Source organism: Camelus bactrianus, chromosome X, assembly GCF_048773025.1.
Source record: "Camelus bactrianus isolate YW-2024 breed Bactrian camel chromosome X, ASM4877302v1, whole genome shotgun sequence".
In the NCBI taxonomy this organism is placed as follows: Eukaryota; Metazoa; Chordata; class Mammalia; order Artiodactyla; family Camelidae; genus Camelus; species Camelus bactrianus.
Genome location: NC_133575.1, coordinates 11,411,099 through 11,424,088, shown reverse-complemented (window position 1 = coordinate 11,424,088; position 12,990 = coordinate 11,411,099). Strand labels below are relative to the sequence as shown.

Here is a 12,990-nt window from a genome sequence, read left to right as displayed (position 1 = left end):
GAGTCTTATGTCCAGCATTTGTTAAGGCAGGGCTTCTCATCTTCAGGACTATTTGGGGCTAGATCATTCTTTGTGGTGGGCACTGTCCTGGGTACTGTAGGATGTTCAGCCTCCCTGGCCTCCACCCACTAGATGCCAGGAGCAAAGTGTCCTCTTCCCCCACTGATGACAACCAAAAGTGTCCCCAGCCATTGTCAAATGTCCTTTGAGGGGCAAAATCACCCTCAGTTGAGAACCAGTGTTTTAAAGTTAAAACTCGCCTTAGTAAAGTTCACCAATGCTTTAAAATCCTTTATCTTGAGTTAATTATAACTTGGTTAACAATGTGATAAGTGAGTGCAAGTTGATCTTTACTGTGCAAACTAAGAAACCTGATGTTTCATTATATTAAGCACTTTGTAGAGACTTACAAAAAGCAAGTAGTATAAAAAAACAATGGAATAAATAAGGTCTCACCATTTTGTCATATTCATAGTAGGAGAGGTTTGTTTTGGTCAAAACAAAAAGGCGCTCTTTGTAATTACTGGGCGACATTTTCTTCTTTTGCTGTGACCTTTTGAGAAGAAGTTCTTCTAGAATGGATTTTGTGTCCATATTGTCGTCCTAAACAAAATCAAATAATGAAAATGAATGTTTGCAGCATCTAGCTAGTTTCTCTTTTAGCTTTCATCATCTTTTTTTTTTTTTTTTTAACAAAGGTACTGGGGATTGAACCTAGGACCTCGTGCATGCTAAGTATGCATTCTAACACTGAACTAAACCTCCCCACTGGTTTTCATCATTTTTATTCAATTATTTCATTCAGGGATAATAGATATAATTTTTGAAAATTAGATTTAGCAACATAGAGGAAAATTTAATGAAGCAGGCTCTTAAATACACACATACCTGCACTTTTTCCCCTCACTGCCTTGGCTTTCACACGTAGAAATATGTTGATTTTTGTAGTATTTTATGCATTGTACTCATCTCCCACTTTGGATCATAAATTCACCGTCTTCACATTACCTTCAGACCACCATATCAAAATTCTCCTTATGCCTTAAGCATTCTATGGACATTTGTTGAATTGAGTTAAATATCATCAAACTTAAAAATTTCAACTCCAGTTTCCCATGTCTGAAGTAACTGATCAACTGAAATTTCTCTCCATTAATGTGGCCAATTGCTGGACCAAACTATCCAAACCACTGTGAGACTCTGATATTGTAGTGAATGACCGCCCCCCCCCAACCCTGAGCATGACCCAATCTTTAACATAAAGGACATGGGTATAATTTTCAATATTTCTGAGAAGAAAACATTTTCAAAACCTATCAAAAGAGATTTAAAAGAACTGGAAGAATTGGTACTTCATAAACAAAAAATACTCTGTCTTTTTCTTCCAAAACCTCATAAAACATTAAAAGTTAAGCTGTAAGGGGAAGGGGGGGGGGATAAATTAGGAGTTCGGGATTAGCAGATACACACTAATATGTATACAAGAGATAAACAACAAGGTCCTACTGTATAGAACAGGGAACTACATTCAATATCTTGCAGTAACCTATAATGAAAAAGAATATATATATATATATAACTGAATCACTTTGCTGTACAGCAGAAACTAACACAACATTGTAAATCAACTATGCTTCAATTTAAAAAAAGTTAAGCTATTTCTGGAAAATAAATGCTTTCATTTTCTAGTTCTACTAAGACTCTTGCTTCAACCCTCTGATACCGGGTCTGGTAATGAAAAGTAATGTTAAGCGATAGGCCCCAAGAGATAAACTTCCTTATGTCGTTCTTTGCTTTGTGAAATCACTTGGTTGTTAGCAGTCAGATGCCCAATAATTACCATCTTCCTTTGTTTATTGATAATCTGAAGGTAATTAATTTTACTCACCTTAAATTCAATAGAGCTGAAGTGTGCTTGTAGGTCTTTAACTCTCAAGCTCTAGGCAAAAAGTCACTGCTCTGAGGCACCATCACTCATATTCCCTCTTACTATGCCAGGGCTGTGCATTAAAAAGAAGATATTTGCATTCTGTGTATCACTTGATCAGGAAGCAGACACATAAGCATTGCTCTGTGTGGATGGAAGCTGATGTCAATTGAACATGTTCAATCACTAACTCACTTCTCAGTGGCCCAGGTGTAGGATGGGCCTACCATGATAGGGGAGCGGAAGAAAGGGAGACTCAGAAACACAACTTGGTATTAAATAAACCATGGGCAGGTCCACCAGCTTCCCTCCTGCCACAGAATATAACACCCTCAAAATGGGAATCAAGAAAATCAGCTTTTATTATTTATTTTCATAGCTCAGGAAACTATTCATCTCTCAAATGTTCTCCAAGGACATTGTTTATCTCCTAGGGAGAAGTGGTAAAAATCTTATTCATCAAATATAATATAAAGTCTCGGCCACTTTTTACTTCAAATGGTGTTTTATCTGGGGAAAAAGGCATAATTCTTTTGTGAAAGTAGATGAGGTTTTTGTTTGTTTGTTTGTTTGTTGTTTTTTGAGCACAATGAGTGCTCTTCTCTGTTTTCTTTGCCCTGGACTCAAAGATGAGGCGGAGATTAGGGTGTATAGTAAACCCAGCAGGACCTGGGAAGGCAGGGAGCATGAGGATGTCTCAAAACTATGGAGGGTCTACTTTGTGGGAGTTAAAGTCCCCTTTAGGGGAGCCATATCACACTAGGCAAAGGTGTAGGGAACTTTTGCCTTTTAAATGTCTACATTAAAAAAATTTACTAACAAAGCAAAAATAGAACACTATGAAAACTCTTGTCAAATGTCTTTTATATCCACAACTAACAATGTACTCCTCAAAGCAGAGTGGTAGTTAAATAGGTCTGGTTTAATTGAATAGAAAATTTACTTTCCAAATTTTTTCAGATGTTTAATCAGTTTGTAACATTAAGAGCACTGTTTTAAAAATACAAATCCCAGTGTCCAAGGCAGTGCACGATAAAATGCATGCTTTTCTGTTTATAGAACTTTCACATTCATCACATGAAAGGTGATTTCTTGGGGAAAATTAAAAATTAATTTTATCTAAAAGTTTTTGTCTAAAAAATTAATATGATGAGCCACAGAAATCAATGACAAATGAAATTCACAAAGTCGCTTCTGTATATTGAAGGGAAAAAGGACATTGACTAGAAAGGAAGGTGCCAAGTCCTCAAGCACATTTTCTAATCAATCTCCAAGAGTTTATACACGTTGCTGCATCTGATGAACTATAACTTGTCAAATTTCAACAAAATTGTTAATTCCAAATCCTGCCTTTTGTGAATTTTTTGGCTTTCATTTTTTTTTAATTGAAGTATAGTTGACTTACAATGCTGTGTTAGTTTCTGGTGTACAGCATAGTGATTCACTTATACATATATATTATTTTTCATATTTTTCATCATAGGTTATTACAGGCTATTGAATATAGTTCCCTGAGTTACACAGTAGGATCTTGTTGTTTATCTACTTTATATATAGTAGTTAGTATCTGCAAATCCCAAACTCATAGTCTATCCCTCCCTTCCCACCTCTTCCCAACTTTGGTAACCCTAAGTTTGTTTTCTATCTGTGAGTCTGTTTCTATTTTGTAAATAAGTTCATTTGCGTCATTTTTTAGATTCCACATATAAGTGATATCATATGATTCCTTTTAAAAATCGTATGTGATATATGTTTATTCACCAAAACCAAGAACTACAGACAAGTGAAAGAAAAAAACTGTTAACATTTTGGTGAACATACCTCTAGATTTTTTTCAAATTACACGTGCAACTGTTTATTTTCACACACACAAAAGAGTTCACGTGCTGTGCATATGTGTTGGGAATCGGTTGTTCTCATGTAACAAACACCTGGGGTCACCTGTCTTTGAAGTTCTTCAAAGTTCCATTCCCTAATCTGGGCTCTGGAGCACCCTAAGGAACTTAAAGATCCCCGTTTTGACAACTCACGCTTTTGTCATCTCCAGATCAGTTTCTTCTAAGACAATACCTGGTTCCTGCTCAAATTTCGACCTGCCTTTCTGCTTCTGTTTGCTTCTGTCCCTTCTGTGTACTTCTCTCTTCTCCTAGATTAGCCTCAATTCTGAACTGAAAGCATTTCTGTGGTCCCCCTTGGTGTATAGGAGGTGATTATTGGTGAGGACTAATTTTTAGAAATGCAACATTCTCCTCTCTTGTATTAGGACAATAAGTCAGCAGGACTGTGGTCCCACTTGCCTGTCCAAAGACAAGCCACTTGGCTCTGTCTGCCCGTATTTAAGGGGAAATTCAGTTGGGGAGATTTTAAAAAAAACTAAACAAAATAAAATTAGATCCTAACTCTAGAGACCAGAAATCTATTTCCATAGAGAAGCTGATGGGATTTGGTTGGACACTCATATATCACCACCTACACAGAATAGACACATCCATTTGCTTACCAAATAGCCCAGGCTGCCTATTTCCATAAGCACATGAAACTAGAAGGACATTAAAGTGCGAGGGAGGCAAAAACAAAAACCTGGCAGAAACCAATATAGTATTTTCTATAAGGAGGTCAGTAGCCATGATGTCATCTATAACATATATGAACTGTGCTTGCGGAATTAACAAGACTTGGAATCACTATGGTTATTTAGTAGTTATAAGGAAATGATATCATGACAATAAGGAGTACAAATCTGCAGATCTATTCAGCACACTTGATTTTGAGCCTACAGTGTGCCCTGAGTGACACCTAATGGGTTTGAGAGGTAGATTTCATGACTAATTAATATGCAAGGTTGCTGTGGGGCGGTGGACTCAGAAGCCTTGGAGAAGGTTGCAGGTCCGTCACTTGTCAGCTGTGTCACCCCAACCAAGCCCCTTCCCTGCTGTAAACTTGACTTTTCTCATCTGTAAAATGAGGTGAGCAGCAGCTCTTTCATGTGATGTGACTTAAATGAGAAATCTTTTGTGAAAAATACTGGGCATACTATGGGTACCCGTAATTTTTTTTTATGATTAAAAAAGAAAAAAGTGGAAACAACTCAAGTGCTAGAGAGAAGTCCATTCTGTTTGCTATGAAAGGCCTGAGGAAGGAAAAGTTATGTTTTTCTTAAGATAATTGAGAAAGATGTTATGGAAGGAAGGGATTTAAAATTGGCCCTTGGAAGATATGAGTGACTGTGGTGATAATGGTCCTAGCTAATGTTTAAGGACGGCTCACCCAGTGCCAGGTGCTCTTTAAAGCACCTTAAAAATATGCATTTGTTTACTGCTCACAATTACCCTATCGGGTAAGCCATGAACAGCCCCATCCTATGGGGTAAGTTATAGCAAAGCCCCCCATGGGGTAGGTTGCAGCATCATTCCTGGCTTATAGCTGATGCCACTGCTGTAGATAAGTAAATCACCCAGGCCACACTGCTAGTGTGGTGGAGCTGGGGTTTGAATCCAGGCTGTCTAACTCCACAGCCCATATTCTTGATCACATTACTGGTACTAGGAAAGGACATGCCAGCGGTGTAGCCCTTCTAATCAGAGAAGGCCCTAATCTAAATGTAGGAAGGCAGCCGCAGGGTATCAAAGCTGGTAGGAAACCTACAAGTCATTTTAGAGTCGCAATACTGAGTCCCAGCAACCTAGGTGACTTAGCCAGAGTCACCAAGCAGTGACCTGGCAGACACAGCCCAGGGAGCCAGATTACTGGTGTCCTGCTTGGGGCACTGCCCACACTGTCATGGCCATAAATACACCAAGTGAGATCTATGTGTTCAGCTAAATGTCTGATAGCCTTGCTAAAGCATGCTGTCTGGTAGAAGGAGGCATAAATTTGAGTCTTATCAGACCCACGTAAGGGACCAAAGGCTTTATTAGAAATACCAGAAAGATATGACCTGTAAATAATCTTTCAGCAGGAACCTCCTGCGCAGTGTTGAATAGCAAAACTCTAGCCTACATTTTGAATATAGGTAAGAACATACAACCTCCGAAGTTGGAATAAATTCCAAGTGATGCAGAAGGGGAGCAAGAGGCAGGAAAGGAAGGAAGAAAGGATTGTATAGTGAAAGGGGGCCATTGGATGGTTCCTGCAACCAAAATGCATATTTACTGACTGGCTCAGTATGGTGCCTTTAAAGCTTTATTTTTTAGAATTGAGAGATGGGAGTAGCAATTCCTTACCCCTTTATTTGATTTAGTGATCCTCCCTTACTTTACATGTCATTTACCTAAACACTTTGAGAGGTATCAAAATATTAAAAAAAAATACATGTTTTGGGCTGGCAGGGGAAGGGGGAGGGTAGTGGAGGGGCGAGGGCTGGAAGGAAAGGGAAGACGCCCCCACTGCGGACTGGGATGGGGGCTCCAAAAGCCAAATGGTGAACCTGTGACCAACTTAATCTTCAAATATTTGCCCAAGGCCAGGCCTGCTTATCTTCCTGCTAAATACGTGAACAAAATATGATGGTGAGTTAAACAGGAACCAAAAATTTAACTCAGAATCAGTCAAGGTGGTTCAAAAATGAAACTCTTAAGAGGCTAGCCAAAGACAAATACCAAATACTCCACAGAATCAGACAAATCCCCATTTCACAGGGCATTCTGCAGGAGAAAGAAAGTTAGAGTTGGTCTTGACATAATGTGGACAGAAATCCTTTAACACTGACCCTTGAATTCAGCATTTTGAAACACCATACCATGGTTCCTCCAAACGGAATTTATGAAAACCAGATACTTTAGGAGCCATTTTGGCACAAAGAAAGCGAGAATGCCAGTGCCATTCCTGTTGGAGCTAAAATTTGCTTTAGTTGTGAAATTCATCTTCGGTGCCTCATAGAGCTTTGCGAAGCCCTTCCTTCTTTTCAGCGACCTCTTTCCCTCTGCCCCCTCCCCTCTGCCCAGGGCACTTTCCTTAGGAGAAAAGCCAAAAGTAATCAATCCGCATCCTAACACCTCATGCTGAGTTACTTTAACACATAACACTGCTAAGATGGTACAGGTTGGTGTGGACAAAAGCACCAATGGTGGGCTCAAATCCATGCTCTGTCTCTATGCACTGCAGCATGTTACTTAACCCTGTGAAACAGCTTCCCCATCTGTAAAGGGGGTAAAACAGTAACCACCTCAAAAGGTTATGAGGAGAAAATGGTGGTACGATGCCTAGCACCCTAGTAGATGTTCCAGAAACCTGTCCTCCTTCCCCTCGTCACTCCATAGGCAATGTTTTTTAAAAGACCATAGCAAAGTTAAAAAACAGAAGCCAGCAAGATGCCCCTCAATAAAAAATTTCAGTCCTCAGCCCCTTCCCCCAGCTCCTGGGGAGAGGAGGTAATGGGAGGCGGAAGCCGCCCCACACCTTCTCTAGTCAACAAGCACCTGCTCTCTAGGTCTGTTACAAGCTCTCAATCCTGGGACTGGTTACCTTAGTATCCGGCTGACTGTGTATTTGTGCCAGCGGGTTTCTAACAAATCAATACATGGATGTTACTCAAAGTATAGTCCATGGACAGGCAGTATCAGCATCCCCTGGGAGCTGCTTAGAAATGCAGACTCTCAGTTTCCACCCTAGACCTAGCACATTGGAATATGCCTTTTAGTGAGATCCCTGGGTGATTTATGTGCACATGAGAGTTTGAACAGCATGGACCTAGACCACGTTCTAGTTGTATTACTTTTTAAACCCAATATAACCATCACGGTCCACACGAACTTTTAAAATGATATGGGTGTGGTTGCCACTGTAAGGTTCACCCCCTCCCATCTTTCTATCTCCATCGAAAATACCCCTAAGCCCCTGATTTAGGGAGACTTCAGGAAGCTAAGAGCAAATATTCGTAGCTAAAATAACCTCATAAAATTCACATAAACAAAAGAAGGTATGACTAACATTTCTTTGTCTTTTCAGAAGCAGTTAGGAAGCCAGTATGAAAAGTCATGGAAGGCCTAAAGAACAGAATGGAGAAACTCAGAAGAGGAAAGGACAAAAAGCTAGATCAAGCTGATGGTGGTGTATATACAACCTGGCAGCTTCCCTGAACGGGAATTTACAGTGAACGATAGCAGGCCCCCAGATGACGTGGCCCCACCCAGAGTCCCCCGAGGAGCCCCAGCAGTTTCACATTCATAATTTTGCAGTCTTTTTCTTAAAGTGCCCCCCTCCCCATTTGGTGACTCCAGGCTCTACAACATCCAGATCCGAACCCGTTTTCCTGTGGGACATGACACTGCGCAGCCACCTGCCACTTACACGCACCATTTTGGCCGGTTCCGCTGGCCGTCCACCGCGGTGAGGTTGAGATGCCTCTTGCAGGAACTCGGCCCCAGCCGTCCTCCTTCCAGCAGCAACAAATTGTCTCACATTTTCCCAGCTGCTGGGTCAGAAATGGCTACATTACTCAGTGCCCCCCAAACGTTTATTGTCCTGCAAGGCCTTACACAATCCCACAGGAAACCGCGCTCAACACTTAGCCAATACTTGTTGTCCTGATTGAGCGCAACAAAAACGGAGACAAAAGCATATTTCATAAAGGTTCCAACTTTGATAACTCCATCTCCTGCTTTTCCCAGGCAGCTCTCGGGTACATGTGATAACCTGTCTTTGTTTAGAGAGCTTTACACTGGAAAGGACAAGAAAATATCTCGGCCAAACCCTGCTTATGACGCTGACTTCTCTCACACGAGTCAGGAAACCATGAGGTAACGCCAAAGGGCGCGGAGAATAAGCAATGAAAACTTCAACTCACCACTAGACAAAGGGAGGCCAGAGAATATATGAGAGAGAAGGACAGTTCATATGATGAAAAAGGAGCATGTTTCCATAGCTTCAGTTATTAAGAAATCCAGAAATGGAAAAGAGATTGGTTTGGTTAGTGGACCATGCACCAAGATTGCAATAAAAGAACGTGATTATCACTTGACTGATTTATGATTATCACTATAATGATTTATGATAACATTGCAACTTTTTATTTTATTTAAAAAATTTTTAATTGAAGTATAGTTGATGTACAATGTGTTAGTTTCAGGTGTACAGCAAAGTGATTCACATATATATATATGCATATGTATATATATTCTTTTTCAGATTTTTTTTCCATTATAGATAATTACAAGATATTGAATAGACTTCCCTGTGCTGTACAGGACGTCCTTCTTGTTTATCTCTTTTACATATAGTAGTGTGTGTCTGTTAATTCCAAACTCCTAATTTATCCCTCCTCCCCCTTTCCCCTTTGGTAACAATAAGTTTGTCTGTGAGTCACAACATCACAACTTTTGGCTTTACTCATTCTTCTCATTTACACCATCTTCTCTGGTGCACACTGGTTGTATGTAATATGTAATAAATCTAATGACTTATTTTAGGCTAAGCTATGGACAGCTGAGAAAATTAATCATTCTTTTGGCATGCGTTGACACACTGTATTAGCTTATAAAGTGTTGGCTACTTCTTTATGAAATGTGATCAGTTTACAATGTGTCAATTTCTGGTGTACAGCATAATGTTTCAGTCATACATATACATATATATTCGTTTTCATATTCTTTTTCATTATAGGTTACTATAAGATATTGAATATAGTTCCCTGTGTTATACAGAAGAAACTTGTTGTTTATTTGTTTTTATATATAGTAGTTAGTACTTGCAAGTCTCAAACTCTCAATTTATCTCTTCCCACCCCCTTTCTCCCTGGTAACCATAAGTTTGTTTTCTATGTCTGTGAGTCTATTTCTGTTTTGTAGATAAGTTCATTTGTGTCTTCTTCTTCTTTTTATTCTTTTTTAGATTCCACATATGAGTAATATAATACTGTATTTGTCTTTCTTTTTCTGGCTTTCTTCACTTAGAATGATGATCTCCAGGTCCATCCACATTGCTGTAAATGGCATTATTTTATTCTTTTTTATGGCTGAGTAGTATTCCATTGTGTAAATATTACCACTGCTTTATCCAGTCATCTGTTGATGGACAATTAGGTTGTTTCTATGTCTTGGCTATTGTAAATAGTGCTGCTGTGAACATTGGGGTGCATGTATCTTTTTGAATTAGAGTTCCCTCTGGATATATGCCCAGCAGTGGGATTGCTGGATCACATGGTAAGTCTATTTTCAGTTTTTTGAGGAATCTTCATACTATTTTCTGTAATGGCTGCACCGAACTACATTAATACCAGCAGTGTAAGAGGGTTCCCTTTTCTCCACACCCTCTCCAGCGTTTATTGTTTGTGGAGTTTTTAATGATGGCCATTCTGACCGGTGTGAGGTGATAATGTCATTGTAGTTTGATTTGCATTTCTCTGATAATTAGCTGTATTGAGCATTTTTTCATGTGCCTATTGTTGTTGGCAACTTTTAAAATATCTATGGTGTGATGAAATCCTGGGTGGGCAGAGGAAGATGAAGCTACTGACTTTCAAAGAGGTAGCCTCTTGAGTGGACACAGGATTAGCATCATTTCTACTCATTCATTCATTTATTCCGCCAGTCAAGTCTTATTGAGAACCTACCATGTGCCAAGTGTTCTGTTAGGGGCTAGAGACACAGTAGGAAGGAAACACAACAGAGGCAGCCCACATCTTCAGGGGGCTTGTGTCTAGTGGAGGAAGAACCACAAGTAAAGGTCTAATTACAGTAGAGTGTGTGAAAAATAAATACTTCTATTTGAAACTGGAGTTTGAGGAATGGCAGAGAGTCCTTCAGAACAATTCCAAAGAGGGGAAATTACATCCTGACAGCAAGTAAGTCCCTGATGGATTCCGAATAGCTCTCCATCCTCTAGGAATCAAGTAGGCAGTCATTTGGGAAATTGAGGGTGAAGGCGAGTAACAGTGGCACAGCAATCTGGCCAAATAAATTAATTCTACACTCTGCTAATTAACTTCCTTTCCCACATGGCGATTTGTTTTTACTCCACTGTTTAAACATGGTAGCATGGCTGAAGGTCAATTCTAGAATAAAAAGTCAATTTAGGGGAGGGGAGGAGGAAGTGGCAGAACCCTGGAAACACCTGGGCACAATCTCTTGGGATCCTCATCCCTTCTTGGGGCTTGAAACCCTCAAGGGCAGCTGGGAGGAGTGGTTTCCTCTGAGTCAGAATGTCCTAGATTTATTTACTTATTCTATTCATTCACTTCCTCTGCCACTTCTCCCAGGCCTTTTTTGGCTCTGTATTTTCCATGTCTTTAGTCTAATTCTCACTTGTTGTGGCAACCTGCTGTTTCTATTACTTGATTTAATTTGCTCGAATTATAGTCTGCGTTATCACCTCTACCCAGGGAGACCCTTAGGAATTTTCTCTAAGCTTGTCCATGCAGGCCTTTAGCAGGCAACAAGCTGGTGTAGGGCTGCGGCGTGGGGCGATCTGACTTCAGGATGTAAACAAGCTTGTTGAGTTGGGAGTAGTAGTGCTTACATTTTTAGAATAAGAAAAGACCCAAGAGGATCCATCGTGTGTGCGTTTGTGTGTGTGCACGGGCGCACGCTCGCGCTTCTGCCTGACCTATGTTTTTCTCTCACTTAAAAAAAATTCATTTGATCATGGCTTTAAATACCATCTATATGCTTTCGATTCCAAATTTCAGCCAGGTCCTCTCCCCTGAATTCCAGACTTGTATTGGACTATCACTTTGTCTATACTTGGAATGCCTAATAACCATGTCAAATTTAACATGTCCAAAGCTGACCTTCCAACTCATCCTTCAAACTAGCTTCTCCTACAGTCTTTCCTTCTCAGCTAAGAGCTACCCTATGCTTCTAGTTGCTCAGGCCAAAGAACTCGGAATCACCCTTGACCTTTACCCTTCCTTCACACCCAACGTCTGATCCTTCACTATCTCTTAAAAATATATCCCAAATTTGGCCACTTTTTACCACCTCTACTGCTACTGACTGGTCTAAGTTGCCACCATCCCTCACCTGGCATATGGCATTCTCCTGCTGGCTCTCCCTGTTTCCATTCTTGCCTGAGTCTGTTCTCCACTGGCTAGCCAGAATGATGCTTTTAAATTTTAAGTCAAACCTGCCACTCCTCCCATCTGGATTCTCCAATGGTCCCCCCTTTTCTGGTCCCCTAGTACTATCTCTAACATCATTTTTATGATTCTTCTACTTCACATTGTCACACCTACAATATTCTGAGCACCACCTGCCCCAGGGCCTTTGCATTGGCGGTTTCCTCTGCTTGGCAAACCATCACAGATATCTGCCTGGTTTATTTCATCATCTCCAGGCTCTGCTTCAGATGGCCTCTTCCTAATGAGCCATACCTGGACCACCTTGTTTAATACTATATCTCACTCCACCCAGCACTCCCAGTCTCCCTTACTCTGTGTCATTTTTTTCTTTTTTTCATAGCACCTAACACCTTAAAATCAACTACATAATTGATTTATTTATAGTGTCTGTCTCTCCTTCCTGGAGATTAAGCCCACAAGGGCTCCGATAGCTTCTCTCTTCTGCAGCCTGAGCTTTTTCCAGGGCAATCTCATCACTGGGGGTGTCACTTCATCACCTCCTGCACATATTCCTCCTGGTGCTAAAATAATCTACTTGGAGGTTGGATTCTCATATGACTAGTTTATACTTACTGGAATCAAAGATGAATGCATTACCTCTTCTAACAATGCTTGCATATTAAAGCTCAGGTTCGATGGTGGAACAAACAGCCTTTTTCCTCATGAAAGGGGATGGGTGAGTGAAGGGTTGGAGGTGGACCCAAAAAGATTTGTTGTGTTGTTTTGTTACAACCTTTCTTGACACTTATGAAATCTTTACCTAGACTGTTGGCATTTTCTCAATTTTACTCCTACTTTTTAGTGGAAAGTAAGGATTTGTGGTCGAGATAGGGTTGGCAAACTATGACTACCACCTGCTTTTGTAAATCAAATGTCTTGGAACACAGCCACAGTCCTGTGTTCAGATGTTGGGTGAGGCTGCTTGCTTTCTTCAACGGCAGAGTTGAGTAGTTTCAACAGAGCCCATATGTCCGCGAAGTCTCCAATATTTACAATCTGGCCTTCACAG

The 12,990-nt window shown here is 40.4% G+C and overlaps 2 protein-coding genes across 5 annotated transcripts in view; one reads left to right on the top strand and one right to left on the bottom strand.

Annotated features, from left to right (window-relative positions):
* The window catches only part of BMX (BMX non-receptor tyrosine kinase), a 49,201-nt gene extending 40,543 nt beyond the window's left edge, over positions 1 to 8,658 (bottom strand). For 2 of the 4 annotated variants that reach the window (XM_045505060.2, XM_045505062.2), the window contains exons 1-2: positions 8,216 to 8,658; positions 457 to 603 (exon numbers count right to left, since the gene is read on the bottom strand). In XM_045505060.2, coding sequence (XP_045361016.1) covers positions 457 to 603; positions 8,216 to 8,224 — 156 coding nt within the window. In that variant the 5' untranslated portion in view covers positions 8,225 to 8,658. Of the gene's footprint in view, positions 1 to 456; positions 604 to 1,888; positions 2,001 to 8,215 lie in introns of all 4 variants that reach the window. The other 2 variants (XM_045505061.2, XM_010968000.3) reach the window with 2 other exon arrangements.
* The window catches only part of PIR (pirin), a 145,751-nt gene that overhangs the window by 36,112 nt on the left and 96,649 nt on the right, over positions 1 to 12,990 (top strand). The window lies entirely within an intron of this gene.